At 38.9% G+C, this 16,590-nt stretch overlaps 1 protein-coding gene across 2 annotated transcripts in view; it reads right to left on the reverse strand.

Moving 5' to 3' along the window:
- The window catches only part of rngtt (RNA guanylyltransferase and 5'-phosphatase), a 69,775-nt gene that overhangs the window by 21,705 nt on the left and 31,480 nt on the right, over positions 1-16,590 (reverse strand). The window contains exon 12 of one of the 2 annotated variants that reach the window (XM_029496888.1): positions 4,500-4,568. The exons of the other annotated variant lie outside the window; for it this stretch is intronic. Coding sequence (XP_029352748.1) covers positions 4,500-4,568 — 69 coding nt within the window. The remainder of the gene's footprint in view (positions 1-4,499; positions 4,569-16,590) is intronic. 2 annotated transcript variants of the gene reach the window in all.

The raw sequence follows: 16,590 nt of genomic DNA on the forward strand, positions 1-16,590 counted from the left end.
TTGGGCTATCAGCAGATACTTATTACAGTTTATTCTCTGTTTGTTGCATTACCACAAAGAGCAGTGAGAAATTTCCTGGTATGGTGCTGGGGTTAGCTTTCCTGGCAAAATGTGGATAAAATAAGATCTTAAATAAACCTGCTGGAGATGAGTTTTCTACTGATCAGAAGCAGCAAGCTAAAATGAATCCCACTTTAGATTTCAGTGTTGTTTGTGGTGAGAGTGTCAGCCTGCCTTTGTCATTAACATTTAAACTGCATTTAAGTGCACACAGCCTTTTTCATGATGATACTCAGGCCACTGTCACACCATTGCTCTCATTAGCAGTGTTTTCAGATGCATATGGACAAATCTAGATCAAGTAATTCTGGAGCTTTATTACAGAAATACAGTTTTTTGTTCTCCATCTATGGAAGACTCATATAACCCAACTCTCATAAAAAGCTGTTCCATTGTTTAATGTAGCCTCTGTAATAGAGAAGTAAACTCAGACACTGTGACAATATCTTCTTTGGTAATTTCGAATCCGATAGTTCACTATTAGCATCTTCATTGAGTCACATTAGATTACACTTAGATTGCTAGTTTTTCCAAGCTGGCCCATTTTTTGAAGCAGACAGGAACCAATTACAGACTTTGTGGATTTCAGAGAAATTTCCAGAGAAAAGTGACTGAATATCAAAGCTGACTGAGCACAAACACTTTCAATGGGAGGCCTGGACATTTCTGTTTGTGGTAGTAACATCTAACATCAAAAGTATTTTGTACAGAACCTTCTGAAAGGAGTTTTATCCAGAAGTTTAGAAACAAATAAGAGGAAGGGAATTGAATCAGAATGGACTTTTCTGAGCAGGTGACCAGTCTGTGCAATCCCTTTTCTTATTGGAAAAGCAACTGTGGAAAAAAAACATCTGACTGGCATTTCACCTTCTGTTGCAGACAAATAGCACAAACCATTTTGTCCACACATACAATGACAGTTGTGTATGCCGCTGATATGGTTTGAATTATGTGTGTCATGTGTAATGCTGTGAATACGTGTTTGTTGTGACACATGCTGAGGAATGTAAATTGAATTGCCCATTATAGGATAAATAAGGTCTTCTGACTCAAACTGAAATCCTTCAAATACGTAGTACAGTACAAGTGAGGAAAAACTATTCAGTAAAAGAACCAACCAAACAAACAAACGAGACATGTATCCTTACATTTATGTATTGATCCCAGCAGTAACACATCAATTAACCAGCCTGCTTGGAGATGTAGCTCTTCTCAGCTCATGTTGTGGTGAAGTTACAGTGCAGCTTTGTAAACCTGTCAATGCCAAATTCCACTGCCAGCCCTCCTGAGAGCTGTTGCTACCTGATGGCTGTATGATAATTACTTCACAAATCTTTTTGCAAGTGCAGTTGATTATATCCAACAAAACAACAACTGTTATTTGTTTGAATCGGTGGCCAGCTTTGAAATCAGTTATCCATTGCTTTAAAACACCAACGACTTGTCTCACATGCCCACGTGACTATTGGCATATTTCCGCATTACACAGCAGATCAGGCTGCACTTCAGCTTCCTGGCCAGGTAGATAGAATCACTGGGCTTTAAGATGGGTAGACATAAAACACTTGGAGAGACTGCACAGCTCTGGTAACTCTACTTCACACTGTGAAACTGGACATAGTGGTCCGAGACATGCTGACAATCCTTCTCAACCTGCTGATACTATGGGGACAGGAAAAGGTTCCTCTGGTACCAGGCAATTTTCCACAAATCTAAAACATAAAGGTTCTTTCCCTATTCCTGAGGCATCTTCTGTGCCATATATAATGACCAAGTGAAGAAAATATGGCAGTGGTTGTATAGTGCAATACAAAATCTGAAGAATTGCAAAATCTAATTTTTAACTGGAGGAGAGAAATAGTCATGACAGCAGAACGTCTAACCCAACCGGAGAGGGGGGCCTCATCCCCTGCTTTGAATTTCAAAACCTTAGATAGATTTCCATCTCGCATCTCCTGACTTCACCATGTCTGGAGAAGAGCTGGATTAAATCAGCAGCACTTTGCACCCAGCATCCCCTTGTTATTTGGTCTGGATACTTGAGGTTTGGGGTCTCTTCTGAGCACTTAGTGACTACACGAGGGCGGTATTTACTGAGCATTTTCCTGTCATTACATCCTTTTCAGTAGGATGCACCGTAGTTGCCCCTTTCATGTTGTGGCTCACACAGTGACAGGACATCTTTGGTGGGGGTGTGGGGAAACCATATTTACAGTTGATACTTGGCTGTCCTTAAAATGGAGGACTGTATTTGACAGCTTTGGATCTGCAAAGTATTTGACGTGAAGTTAATTAGGCCTGATTTTAATATCCAGAATATCTACACAGTGGCAGCAGTTTGCTGCCACATCACCACATCTCTGCTAACACATCACCCGTCACCAAGTCATTAGTCAGTGTCACTTGTGTTACAGCTGCTTCTGTCAGCTGTCAAAATAACACAATGATGGATGCCATCATGGGTTTGGCTGTGTTTTTATTTCCACGAGGCCTTGTTAAAACTCCCTTATGGTCACATCAGAAGCAGCTGTGGACATCACAGATGTGCAGTTAAAATTAAACTCCCCCTTCTATTTTTACTAAGGATTTTAAAGCCACCTCAACCACAGGCTGTAAAATGGGTCTTGATTTGAGCAACAATCAGTAAACAGCTTGTGGCATTTGTATGAGGGAGCTATTTGTTATTGAAAAACTTCCTCCGGATGAGAGGAAGCTGTACAACACAACACAAAGACCTGTTCAGATGCAGGTAAGAACTGAAGATATCAGACAGCATCATCTCCGAGTCATTATGTGACATGCAACTTTGTGGCACCACAATACATTAAAGGCTAGACCTAACTTAGACACTAGGCAGATCTCACAACCAGAAATGTAAAAAATATTTATAGAAAAATCCTGACAGATGTAAGTCGACGTAATCAATAAAAATTCAATTGCAACCACACCAACAGGAACATGGCCTCCATATGGAACTACTAACAAGGATACTTCGATTTTTTTCTCCAAGGAAATTATCGACATTTGATATTAAGGTGTTAAAAGTCTTTCAAAACATCAAGGGAGAGAAAACCGGCAACTTTTCTTATCACAACAAATGCACAAGGCAGAAAATCTCAGCATCAACATCTGTGAATGAAATTAATTTCACACTTGAAGACATACTCCAACCAGAGAAGTCAAAGTCAGTGTCAAATCACCTGAGCCAGAGCAGGGTTATTCTTGACGTGCACCGTGCTGAGTTGTGAGGCAGTAGGTGAGTACCCTCCTCTTATTTACCTTTGCCTCTAGAAATGTTCAACAAGCTGGATACAATCCAACTTGGGGGGGTGGGGGACCAGTAGCAACCCATTTTGCTACTTTTGCTGCTTCTATTAAAGTAAGAAAGTTTTCACAGCACCTTTGACCTTCATGTTTGAAGGTTTGCCAATGACGAAAAACAAAAGCTCTGGTGTATAAAACGTGTAAATAAATTAAATAACATTATTAGCAGAGGTTATTTTTATTTACACAGTAATAAGATTCCACTTAGCATGTGTACATAAGGACTGCTGAATGCATTTTTAATAATGCACTTGTTAGTTCTTTTACTTCTGCTGTGTCCTAACCCCAACTGATAAAAACTTCATCATAATTGCTTTCGAACTGTCTTATGATATAATTAAAATCATTACCCCCTATTGGCCTTAACTTTTACGTCTAGTTAATTCCTCTCTCTTGCTGACTGATTAACATATTTTCCTGAGATTTTAAAGATAACCAAAGCAAGTAAACATCAGAATGAGACAGATGCTGCAGAACAAAGAGTCGGCAGCAGAGATTAGATGCTGACACTTATACCGATGCTTCACATGAGCACTACAAATTAGTAGTACCACATGTCAAACTTAGATTAGTATGCATACACCGTTAGGGATAATGTGACGTTTTCACAAGCAGCATTCAAATCAGCATATCTACCTTTTATATTACTTGGGCTCATATCCAATGCAGGGAACTGTCCTGCATTAATCTCTATGTGCAAAAGAAGATTTCATACAGTGCAAAGTGGAACATGGGTCATTGAATCCATCCCAGAAGAAAAGAGAGTCGTACTGCCAGAGATAAAAATGATTCTCTGCTCCTCTAACCAAGTAAATTGGTATTCCTACCAAGGCCATTTTTATTGTAACACAATCTGCCATGTGTTGGGCTTAGTGCACGGCATCTTACAATGAGGTCTCTGTTCGTGTGGATCCATGTAGGAGGGTGGTTTCCTTTAAAATAACAGCGGGCAAGACTGATATGTAGACTGACAAATGGTAGGTGGTAGTGACAAGCTGTCTGGTCCCCTATCAGAGCCTGGTGAAAGAAAAGACTGTGCCTGACAATAAACTTGTGGTGACAGACCGTGGAAGCTTGGAAAAATGACAGAGTGCCATGCATTCATGGATGCTTACCCCGCACGGTTGGAAGATAAGGCCGTCAACTTCATGGCTGACCTGGGCTGTGAAGCTGCCTTCCAGTAGCTGAAAAATACATTTAAAAAAGGAAGGGAAGCAGTTTAACCACATGAAATTGGCAATAACAAGATGAATATCTGGAAGTTTTAGTTGGGAAAATCTGATTAATAAAATTAGTTACACCTCTTAAGGCTATTAACTTTACCTGAACCCAAAAACGCAAGGCAAATATTGAATGTTAACATCACTGCATAAGCAAAGCGACAAACTAAGTCTGATACCTTGTTTTCTTTTTTTAATCCATCTAGCCCTGAAACTAAGCACAAATCACTTTGAGTGATAACGCATGACTAAGCGATCAATATCTGCATCTCGACAGACCAGGTTGAGGACAGGAATAGCAAAATATCATTAAGTTCCTGATGACTGGAGAGTGGATTTCATCTGTTCCATTAACATCAACCATTGAATACCAAAGCTGCCGTGGGAGTGGGGGGGACTACAGTAGCATATGATATGAACAATTCCTGAGAGATGTGAAAGAGCTAGTCAACAATAAAAGGTTTTCTACATCATGAAGCATAACAACAGCCACGGCAGTAACAGCAGGGGTATAAGAGAGACTGAAATTAGACTGGATATAACTGCATATAAAAACAGATGAAGATATTGTTCAACTTAAAAATTCTCTTTCTCTCCACTCTGTATATGACTCTGTATTCTTATGAGAGGAACGTCAAGGTATGCCATCAGCAGGAAAGTTGTATATGATTATATTATTTGCTGCCAGAAACTATAATAATATATATGTTAATCAGAACTTGTCTCATTTTGTCACCTCAGAGTTGGATAAATTAGATTTCAGTTTACACTTAAGTTCCAAATGTCACCCCTATACAAGAAAATGCAACAATTAAACTCATCCCCAAGTGAGGCCATCTAGTACAGTCCCAGACAGAATTATTGGCACCACTGAATTTCAAACACATAATTCTGAATACCTTGAAAAATAAATGCAAATGAACCAATTTTTATAACCAGAATATTTTAATAAAATTTAAATAACTGAACAATAGAAAAAAAAGGAAGCCAGTAACAGTGAGCACCAGAACAACTGATGGTGGCTTGTGGACTGATTGACTGAATTTTGCGATTTGGTTTCAGGTCCCCACTCTGACACTATGAGGCCCCCAGACAACTGCACTTTCCCCCAAGGGCCTCCTAAAAACATCTGTCTGGCTGATTCCCAGTTATAAGTCTTTGTCTTACCTCCCTTTGCTTGAAACTAGAATGACTTGTATCATTAGCATTGAGCCGAGTTAGCCATGACAACAACTACCACATTTATTCATTCATCTTCTACCGCTTATCTGTTTCCGGGGTCCCGGTGGGCGCTCACATTGGGCAAGAGTGGGGGGTCACCTTGGACAGGTCACCAGTCCATCGCAGGGCCAACACAGAGACAGACAGAGACAAACAACCACTCACACTCAGACCTACAGACAATTTAGAGTCAATTTAAAGACAATTTAGAGTCCTCCCACCGAAACTGGAGTACCTGGAAGAAACCCACGCAGGCACAGGGAGAACATGGTTTGATACCATAAATGTACAGAGGATTACTTTGATACTGAGGACAAATTAAACCAGATGATTGATGATGCTTATTCTCTAAAGACAATGATTACCAAAGGAAGTTTCAGTGACTGTACTGATACCTGACAATAAAAACTCTCTTCTGCGTCCTAATTTTAAACATTGATCTTCTCAGAGGATCAGCGTGCTGAACAACCTGAAAAAGGCCTTTCTGTTGTAGGTTCACTTTGTCCTTTGTGTTGTTGCCCTTTTGTGTTTTCTGTACTGGTCCTGTTGCGCGCCATGATCACTGTGTGCGCTCCTGGGGGTTCATTATGTTCTATGTTCTCTTGTTGTGGCAGCTTTACAAACAAAATCAGGCAAACAACTCAAAATACTGCGCAATAATAGACATTCAATGAAAGAAACCAAGGCTGAACATCAGGAGCAGGTTTCAAAAGAGAAGCTAAAGAGTGAAATACCAAGAATCCTGAGATTCAAGGTCTTCAAATCAATGTTTCGAAATTGAACATGAGCTATGAGATGAAACTATAACTCTATGGTAATGCAAATATATATATATTTTAATTTTGTGTTCTGTTTTTTTTTTTTTTTTTTTTTTTACCAAAATAAAAATGTGATGTATTTGTGAATGATTACCAAACTGACATGTTTATTCGCATGTAGTGCTGACATGAAGAAAAATAACCTGGCGGCGCTGCTCGGAAGGGGGGAGGTGGGGGATCAATCTAAAAACATATCATATATCTTGGATAATGCTCATCTGTAATGCAACACTGTATCTGCTGATGAAATCTGAGCACACGTAACTACACAGCTGAATCTGATGAAAGGTCTGAGGTAAGAGTAGATGGTTAAAGAGATGCTGCACTTTACAACAGCCAGCGGAAAATTCAGTTGCCAAAGAAATTAACTAGCTTTCCTTTGTAATTAAGAATTTCACATTTACAATAAAAGTTAATAAATAAATAAAACAACCTTCAAGATTCATAGTTGTGGTGTCAGGAGTGTTGACCATCTATTACACAACAAGGACTACAGCTCTGAAATACAAACAATTATGGATTTTCCATCCTCTACTGCAATAAACCACATGAACCCTATATATTAGACTCTGTTTGTGTAATGGAAAATGGTTGGAAACCTGTAAATGGAATCATCCATCTCTTCAGTTCCTCTCACAGTTTTAGTTTGTTTTAGTTTTATTGCCTGAAACTTTTTGAATGTATCAATTTCGTTGAATTGAATTCATTTAATTTTTTTTTTCAGTGTCTCCACATTTCCAAGAAAGACACAAGTAATTTAGGTTAAATAATTTTAAGAGGAACAGGTCAGCACAGCAAGAAGATTATTCAAAAGTATAAATTTTTTTGTCGTTCTCTCGAGCAATTGCAGAACAGAAAAAGAGGCAACCATTAGTGCTACATTATTATTCCATCAGCAGTTTTGTCAGCATTTGATTTATTTATTTTTTTAAATCCTTAATGCAAAAACTTGACAGCCATCCCCTGCTTTTCTTTATGTTCATGCAGGGTGTAAATATATTTAGGCAAGCAAGAAATGGTCAATAAAACAGAAAGCAGATGCATTAGTGCACTACAGTGGATATCAGATGTCATATAGAAGCCATAAAGATAAACTAAAACAGAAAGAAATGCACTTTAAGTCATGTAAGATACAGAAAAGTGGAGCAGCAGCAGTATACTCAGACTGGGCTTTTAAAACTATAGTATATCTTGTCTCCTGTGTGAATGCGAGAGATGATAAAGGAAATCATAAAATTTTAATCAACAGTCCCTGCATCTCTGCACTCATCGTCCAGCTGTGTCATTTCAATCAGCAGTCATGGTCAATGTAAGTGCCTGTTGACTAGGAGATGGGAAAGTGCGTGGCAGATAAGAAGACTGTCAACAATCATCAGAGCCACGACACATTCACTACGCGGGAGGTGACAGATTTCATCATCTGTTCTGGTGCTGCCTGGAGACAAATCAAATTATAACCTCAATTATACATCAAAGAAAGAATGTAATATGACAACTATATCTGTACTTGTGCAAGGCTGGCAAATCATGTCAAAGAAAACAGTCTCCCGTAGAAGATGCTTCTGACCCATGTATTTTCTCCACCATGATACCAAATAGGTCTGTTCAGCTGCTTTCTGTATAATAATCTATGATGACATTCAGTCTTTTGCAGAAATTCTCTTTAGAGCAGAGTTACTGCAGCACAATACATCAGTTAATTTATGCTGCAAAATAGGACATTTATTCATATTATGAAAGCAACGATGACAAAGGAAACTGATTTAAACACACATTTGTCTTCATTATTAGTGGGAATCTAAAGCGATTCAAAGTCCTGATGTCATGTCCAGGCTGGCATCTGTTTATTTAGCTTCCATTACTCTGCGTCTCTTTCATCAAGAATTCGAATGTTGTAGTCTAATAAAAAAAAAAAAAATCTTAAAAAAAAATAAATAAAATCGATTTCTTCTTGTCATGATAATCTACTGCTACCTGAGAGGTTAAAACACTGGCAGCAGGGATGGAGAACGACTAAAAACAAAGAATGAAAAAACTAAACAAATAAACAACAGTGATAATGCTACTAGTGGTATAGACCTCCACAGAGAACCTTTAAGGTTTACCAGCACTGCAGAAGCACAAAATTTAAGCCATACTATCTTAGTATTAACTAGCAATAACCCCTCACTTGAGAAGACATCGCCCACAGTGGTTGTGCTGGGTCTTATGGGAAATTATGGATTTTAAATGCCACTAAAATAGAAATAACTGACACAGATATATTGCTTAAGAGACACAGGGCTATTCATAAAGCATTATGCTGAGAAAAACCACACTGTAAAGACATGTCAAAGTCATAAAAAAAAAAAAAACTATGGGAAATTGAATGAGACCAGTGTGCAGGATTTTATAGGGTACAATAACTTGTGTCTTCTATATTTAAACCACTGAAGGATTTTACTTTTCCACAACTTACTTTAATGGTAAAATATTTGTTCCAAGGAGAAAAGTAATATTGTCACCCTCGCAGAAGGACTGGATACATTTATCTATAGCAACTCAAAAGTGTTCTCTGTCATATCTGCAAAGAAAGCAGCGCAAGATGAGTGCGCTCCAGAATGAATTAGTCTCAGCAAATCACACAAAGCCTGACAATCATGCTGACATGGAGAAGGGAGATAGCCAGGCTGAAAAGAAATGCTGCTTTTATGAGGGAAAGGCTTGTAGGCGTTAGATCTGGGAGTTCCATTTCAGTTCTCCTGCCATCTTAACACACCCACCCTGCACCTTCATCGAGCACAGTGAACCTTGGAGGGAGCGATGAGCAGAAAGAAGACTTCCACTCACACATCCTCCCCCAGTGAGGAAGTTCCTTGGAGCGATATTGCAGAGAGGGGGCGGCGACCCTGCTTTCATGGTAAACCCTTTTAGGAAGAAAACACAAAGCTGTGCCTGGTACAGTAGGACTGTGTAGGCGGAGGTGAACAGCAAAGCCCCATTAAGAGATCAAGCTTGGATTGGAGACTCCAGGGCTGAAATGGGACAAAGGAAGCGCTTGGGGAGTAAATACAAACGTTAACATGCAAAGCAATATTTTTCCCCTAGAGTGATTGAATGTCAGGGTGATGGAAGTCGGACCAGATTCCTTTCCAGAGTTTCATGTCTGGGCTCATTTGATAGAAGGACACAGCGATGAATAATATCTGGCTTTATAATAGCCTGATATCATATGAGGTGTGTTATTCACCACCATGGGATAACTATAATGACACAACAATGTGCAATTAGCAGAGCACACACAGACAAATGTCATCACCACAACAACAGGGATTGAAGATGCAAATGCAGAAAAGCGCAATACTACAAGAGTGCAGAAGCCATTTCTGTACAGTCTGTCTGCAGACACAGAATTGTAAGGCTGCACATTTCAAATCCAAACACAAATTCATTGAGTCGACAGCTTTTAAGGTGAAAATGCAAATAAGCAGTAAAATGTAGCATGCAGTCCTTAACAATAGTTAACAACAGTTCTGTGACTCATTCTCTATGCAGTGTCACAAGCTCTTCCACAGCACACCTGGACTAATAACGGGTTAATATTATGTACTTTCCCTTCCCAGAGCCTTTGCATATTCCTGTCTTCAGCTCATCCTCATAGCTTTGAGGAAGTTTACGTGTGGGGGTGGAATCAAAGGCAGAGGGGATAGATTGATATTCCAGACAGACCATAGGGCTGTTGCTGGAGGCTCCTTTCAAGTCTAATGTGAATGGCCTTCTGAATCCAGTTTGCAGCTCCCTATTATATGAACAAACCCACATCAGAGTATCCAGACAAAGCTGCTAAACCACTGGCTGGCTTGGAGTCAAACAAGGTTACCAAGTCTGGGGTGAGTTAAACATCTTAGGAAAAAATGTCTTTTGATGGATCCTCCCCATTTCATAACATCTGCCGTCAAGATTAAATTTTTTTTTGCATTCATTTGTGATGACAGGGAGAGATGAACAGAGACATTAACACTTGGAGGATTAAACCAATAAAGGATGGAACAGGCCCAGAACAGTCCAGGATGATGAGAAATAGCAGGACACAGCGTGAAATTGAACTGTGGTGTAATAAAAGCCTGTGGTGAACTGGACAGGTGTATTGATGAGTGACCAGGATTAACTAAATGACTAAAACTAAATTATCCATCCATGAAATTAATAGGAATTAAATCAATGCAATGAAATTCATAATAAGATCCAATATGTATTTATTTAACATTGTTTAATTAACACTGCTCTGAGAGTGTTCATCAACTCATGAATACTGTGTTTGATTTTACAGTATAGCTCAGAAACTGTTTGTGTTTCTATTTTACTATTCTACTATTTTACAGGCATTTCTTTCAAAACTCAATCACAGAAGAAAAATAAAACCAACAAATACAGCATTCAAGCATTTCCCTTGGACTGGCACGTGAAGAGCACTGACCCTAGTTCTAATCAAGCTTACATTGCTCTCTCTCCCCTGGTTCTTGTCATCCCTCTTGATTAGGTAACAGGGGGTGAATTAGTCGAGGCCCAAGAAGCAGAATTTCAAGTACAAACAGAACATGTCCATCTCATCTAAAAAAGTAAAGGGCCCCATCAAAGTCAGATGTCAGAGAAATTGTCAATTAGTAAGTACCTTGGTCTTTTGGGATGAGCACATGTGAATAGCTCACAAATGAAAGGCCAACTGGATTTGATGGGGGTTGAGTAAAACACTTTTTTTTTTTTTTTTTTTTAAGAAACCATAGCTAATATGCAAATTTGCAACAAATTATTATTTTATTATCTATATTTATCTACAATCTGCATTGCTGATTGACGCATTACTTATTGATGATTAATCATCATTGACAATTTTCTGGCATTTAGTTACTTGTTAGGAAATGAACAGTCCTGACAGGTTTTAAACAAAGTGTTCTTCCAAGTAGAGTGAGTAAAAATTACACACAAAGTGTAAAAATGCTTGAGGTCACAATGAAACACAATCAGAACAGTTAACTACAAAATCATTGACCAGCAACTGAGACAGCTGAGGGAGCACAAGATAGTGTAGCAGAAAAGAGATAATAATAATTATTGTAATATAATGTGGGCACTGCAAGCCACTGCTAATGCTAGACCACTGCAGGGTAACCACACTGCCAGCCCTTCTCCAAGACAGAAAGCATAAACTGACAACCACAAGTGCACAGGAGTGCCGAGCAGAACCCGCACACTCAGACAGATCAAGTGACACTGATACAGACAGCAGACAGTCAACAGCTAGGAGGCTGAATCTGTGCTGTCTGACAGAGGCACTAAAAGAGGACCTTGTCTGTGAAAATTTTTAAATTGGAGCTTCAGTAAATGTGGTTGGAAGTTAAAGCTAAATGATCAAGATGTGCTGAATTGTATCACAAAATTGTAATACAGGTTTATAGACCAAAAAAACAAAACAAAAACATTGACAGCTGAAACTGGGACTGATGATTATTTTCATTACCAAACAATGTGGAGATAATTTCCTGGAACAATAAGACTATTAGACTATAAGAAGGCGGAAAGCTGTTTCAATATGCCCATGGCAGGACCTCTCTGAATCACTTGTATTGTCCAAATTATTATGATTAGCTTCCATTACTCCGCATTATGATTATTATGATTCAAGTCATTCTAACAAGAATTATTTGTAATTTATGAATGATTTATGAGTTATTCAAAAAGTTGTTGATTAATTTTCTGTCAATCTACTTATCAGTCACAATGTTGCCACAGCCAAATGCAAATCAGATCATTCAACTGTTTTCCAAAAATTTGATTGACATCACTATCTGTGATAACACACCTCTACACAAGAACAACTGCACAGACTTCATATGTGTTGTTGACTGGAGTAGGCCAGTTCTGTATGCCCAATTAAATGAGATTACGATGTTATAATTGCATTTCAGAAACTTAGTAAATTAAATGATGATGAATTGTTACTTCACTTTAATGAAAAAACAGAGATCAGACAGCCACTTCTTGGTGATGTGAACGTTACTATGTTACATTAAGTTTTCTTCTAAGTGTATCAGTATACACGAATAAAATCCCTTAGGGAGTGCACAAGAGAAGTATTACAGATGCTTCTCTGCATTTTGAGAAGTGATAATGACAGTATGTCAATTTGAAAAAAGAAAAGAGACAATTTTTTTCCTCACTCAAAACAGTGATGGTCCCAACCATAGAGTGTAAATTTAAGTATTACTGTAAAATGTGTGTTGAATTATGCTTAAAAACAGTAAAACCTAACAGTATATTTCTCCAGATAAACACAAAGCTACCAAGTACCAAAGCTTTGTCAATGGATATAAAATTTAAATGCAAGATAGCTAATGGAGTTGAGGAAACTGGTGGGGGGGGCAAAACATATATATAGTACATTGAGGAGAAACTCAAAGTAGAGCACAGACATTATTAAAAATGCAATACCTTGAAAATAGTGCTTCAAGAAAAATGAATGTGGACCTTTTTTTGTACAGCAGCAGCAGTGCTGGTTATCTAAGAATGATTTTTGGTTTAGACGGAGGGATGACATCCAGGAGGGGTCAAACAGAAAGGAAAGACAACAGGCTGAGTGACGAGGAGGCTGGCGAAACATAGAATAAAAACAGAAAACATCCCAAGGAAAACAAACAAACCAAAAAAAATAAATAAATAAATAAAATCCTGACCTGACCTGGAAGACACATGTTCCTTCCCTCATACAATAACTGACCCTGCAAGGCACAAGGAAATCAGCGAGGCATAGCAAATAAAAACAGCCACTACATATTAAAGCCACTCTCTCCTCCCCTCTGGCGAGTCCGACCTTTACTGTATGGATGTGCCATGCATCATCAGATGTTGCATAATGTCTTGGAGTCTTTAGAGAAAACTAAAAAATTTCTAAGCAACCGAGGTAAACAAACATTAGTCATCGACTCCATGTCGTGTGTTCTTCCAAGCAGCACAAGTCCTTACACAACAGTCAACATGTATCCCCTCTGTGAGTGGGTGCAGCAGAAGAGAGGGAGACAATGCAGGTGATAAAGTGCAGCTTGTTCTTGAACTTAACCCTGGAGGATGGCTGTACTATGCAGGCCACAGGTGCAGGCTGATGAGTGCTTTATTGCATTGCGAATTTCATAAATGAAGTGGGACATTCAGTTATGCTGTGCGATATTAACAGTCTATGCCAAAAGATCCCACATTCTTTCTGTTAATAAGAACAAAATAAAACACAGTAGGTTTACAGGCCAGTAAGGCAGATTTTACTTCAGTCACCATCGTCTTCTCACTTTTCCCTTTTCAACAGCAGGAAACCTGACAGCTAACAGAGGTGTGAGGTCAGTGAGGAGGCTGCAGACTCACAACATTCAGCTAATAAGACATGCTGTTGGGAGGAGTTTTTTTTTTTTTTTTTCCTCTTGCCTCGCCACTGTTAACCGGCTTCAATGGGAAAAGCAGGACCTGGCCTCATCATGGCTCTGACTGTCATGTTAAACAAATCCCATGAGATGAGCCTGTTTACTGCACTTTGCGAACTGTTGCAGATGACCGAAATCGCTGAAGCGTCAGGAGTACATTGTGCTTCTGGCTGCAGATCGTCAAACTCTCTAGGATCAGGACTTCTGCCTGCTCACTTTTGTTTGACAATGATAATGACAAACCTTGCTGCAGCTGCTATGTAACACATTAAATTGTGCTAGCTAAAAAAAAAAAAAAAAAAATTAGAGCATATCTCTCCTTGCAAGAAGCAAATTAATATGAATTATTTTTGAATTTACAGCAGCTAATTCATGATAACATGGTGGTTTTTGCCTTTTTCTCTGCCATTTTCCTGAAAAAACTGGGGTGCTTATCATGCAGAGGCAGCCAAAGGGCCACATAACAGCCAACCTCATCAGGAGCTTGGCATGTCATCAAGTATTACCCAAAAATACAAAACTGAAAAGAAAAGGGGAATCAGAAAATAGCTGGATATAACCCAATAACCTGTTGAGGTGGTATCTGATTATGATGCCTCCCGGGTACCTCCCGGGCTGGAATATTTCCTGGCCTGTCTAACTGGGAATAATTCTGGGGGTAGACCCAGAACTCAGAGGGATTACATATCCCAGATTACATCTGGTCTGGGAGCACAGCAGGATCCCCGAGCAGGAGCTGTTACACACTGGAGTGGAGAGGAAAGTCCAGAAAACCCTGCATTAGCCTCCTACCAACATGCCCCTGCCCCCAAAAATCCACAGGAAAATAAAGAAACGGATCCTACGAATTTACCTGAAAATAATAATAAAAAAAAGTCACCCTCCACAGATTAAAAAATAAAATCTGCTCACCAAACAAAACAAGCATTATTATATGCATAGGCGACTGTCATTTCATGGTGCACTGACCCTGAACTGTTCACGTCACCATTCACAAGGAGGCCAAGTCTTTCGGCTGTTTAGTATTCAGGACGTATGCTCCACCTTCATCTCACCCACTGTGATTGGGTTTGAGCTCCATGAAAAGATTGAAATCTCAAAAAAGTATCTAGATAGCTACTTCTCAGGTGTTCTTTCAAATCCAATCTCAAAAGAGCATTTCAACGTGAAATCTACTCTCATCTAAGAAAACCTATTCCCTTCTTGTCCAGCACCACCACTGTCTGGACGCCTGGGGCTTGCTTGGTGATGTGGACTGTAGATATCCATCTCAGGAGGGGAAACGTTTTTCATCTTAGTCCTTAGTTCTCTTCGCAGACACGATACTTGAGGGAGGGATACTACATAATGTGCAAAGGACAAAGAAACTAACAGCCTTTTAATTTGCTTTTGTGACTGCGGCTTTGTGAAATCTGGATATGGCAGAACATCAATTCATGTGTACTTTGGAAATGTTAGCCTTTTACAAACACTTTATATTCAATGTCACTTTTTCAAGAAATTAAATGAACTGTCACTTTGTATCCAGATGGAAAAACATATTTTATTTAGACAATATTGTGCAAGATAAGTTGACAGCAGCAGATCAAAGTCTGAAGTTCACGCTGTTCACTTGGTATTGTCAGGACAACTGAGACATGCAATTCAAACTGCAACTCGCAATTATTTTCCTAATTAACTTAACTCAGTCATTTTCTTTTTGAATCAATTTGTCTTGATCCATAAAAAATTCTCAAAAATAATAAATGAGGGTCGTCTTCAAACGGTTTGTTTTGTACAAGTAACAATTCAAAACTCAAGACAATCAGTTAACAAGCATCCAACAGGGGAAACTGGATATTCACATTTGATTAAATGGGATCAAAATTTTGTCTAAAATTCAAAATAATCCATCTATCAGGAAAAACGCTTTGGATTTTCGTATTTTCAGTCCTAAAGATTAAAAACCAAGTTTAATGAGAGAGAGTGCAACAAAAAGCATTTTAAAATTTGTTCAGGTTATTTTCTGTATTGTGAATCAAAGGCACACAAAGAAAACTTAAACTTTGAGTGTTTTGACTTGTAAATCCAAATTCTTTATGGAAATTGCAACTATGAAACTCTAAAACTCATTGAGAGAAATAAAGAGAGAAATAAATTCCACTTCAAACAGATTCTCTATGAAAATTGCAAATGCCTTTGCTTTTAGCAAACAAGAAAATGACCACAGACTCTATTCTTGACTGGATTTGTAATTCTCTCAAAGGAATGGACAGATCTCTGCCAAATACACTCCCTGGCTAACTTATTAATGTCCATCACTGTGTGAGAGCAAATTCATCTCTATCTAATTCATTCATTCATCTTCAACAGCTTATCTGTTTCTGGGTCGCAGGAGGTTCTGGAGCCAATCAGTTTGGATGAGGGGGGGTACACCCTGGACAGGTCACCAGTCCAACGCAGGGCCAACACACAGAGACAGACAGACCGGCCGACAACCACTCACACTCACTCTCAGCTCTA

The sequence above is a fragment of the Echeneis naucrates genome, chromosome 24 (assembly GCF_900963305.1).
Source record: "Echeneis naucrates chromosome 24, fEcheNa1.1, whole genome shotgun sequence".
In the NCBI taxonomy this organism is placed as follows: domain Eukaryota; kingdom Metazoa; phylum Chordata; class Actinopteri; order Carangiformes; family Echeneidae; genus Echeneis; species Echeneis naucrates.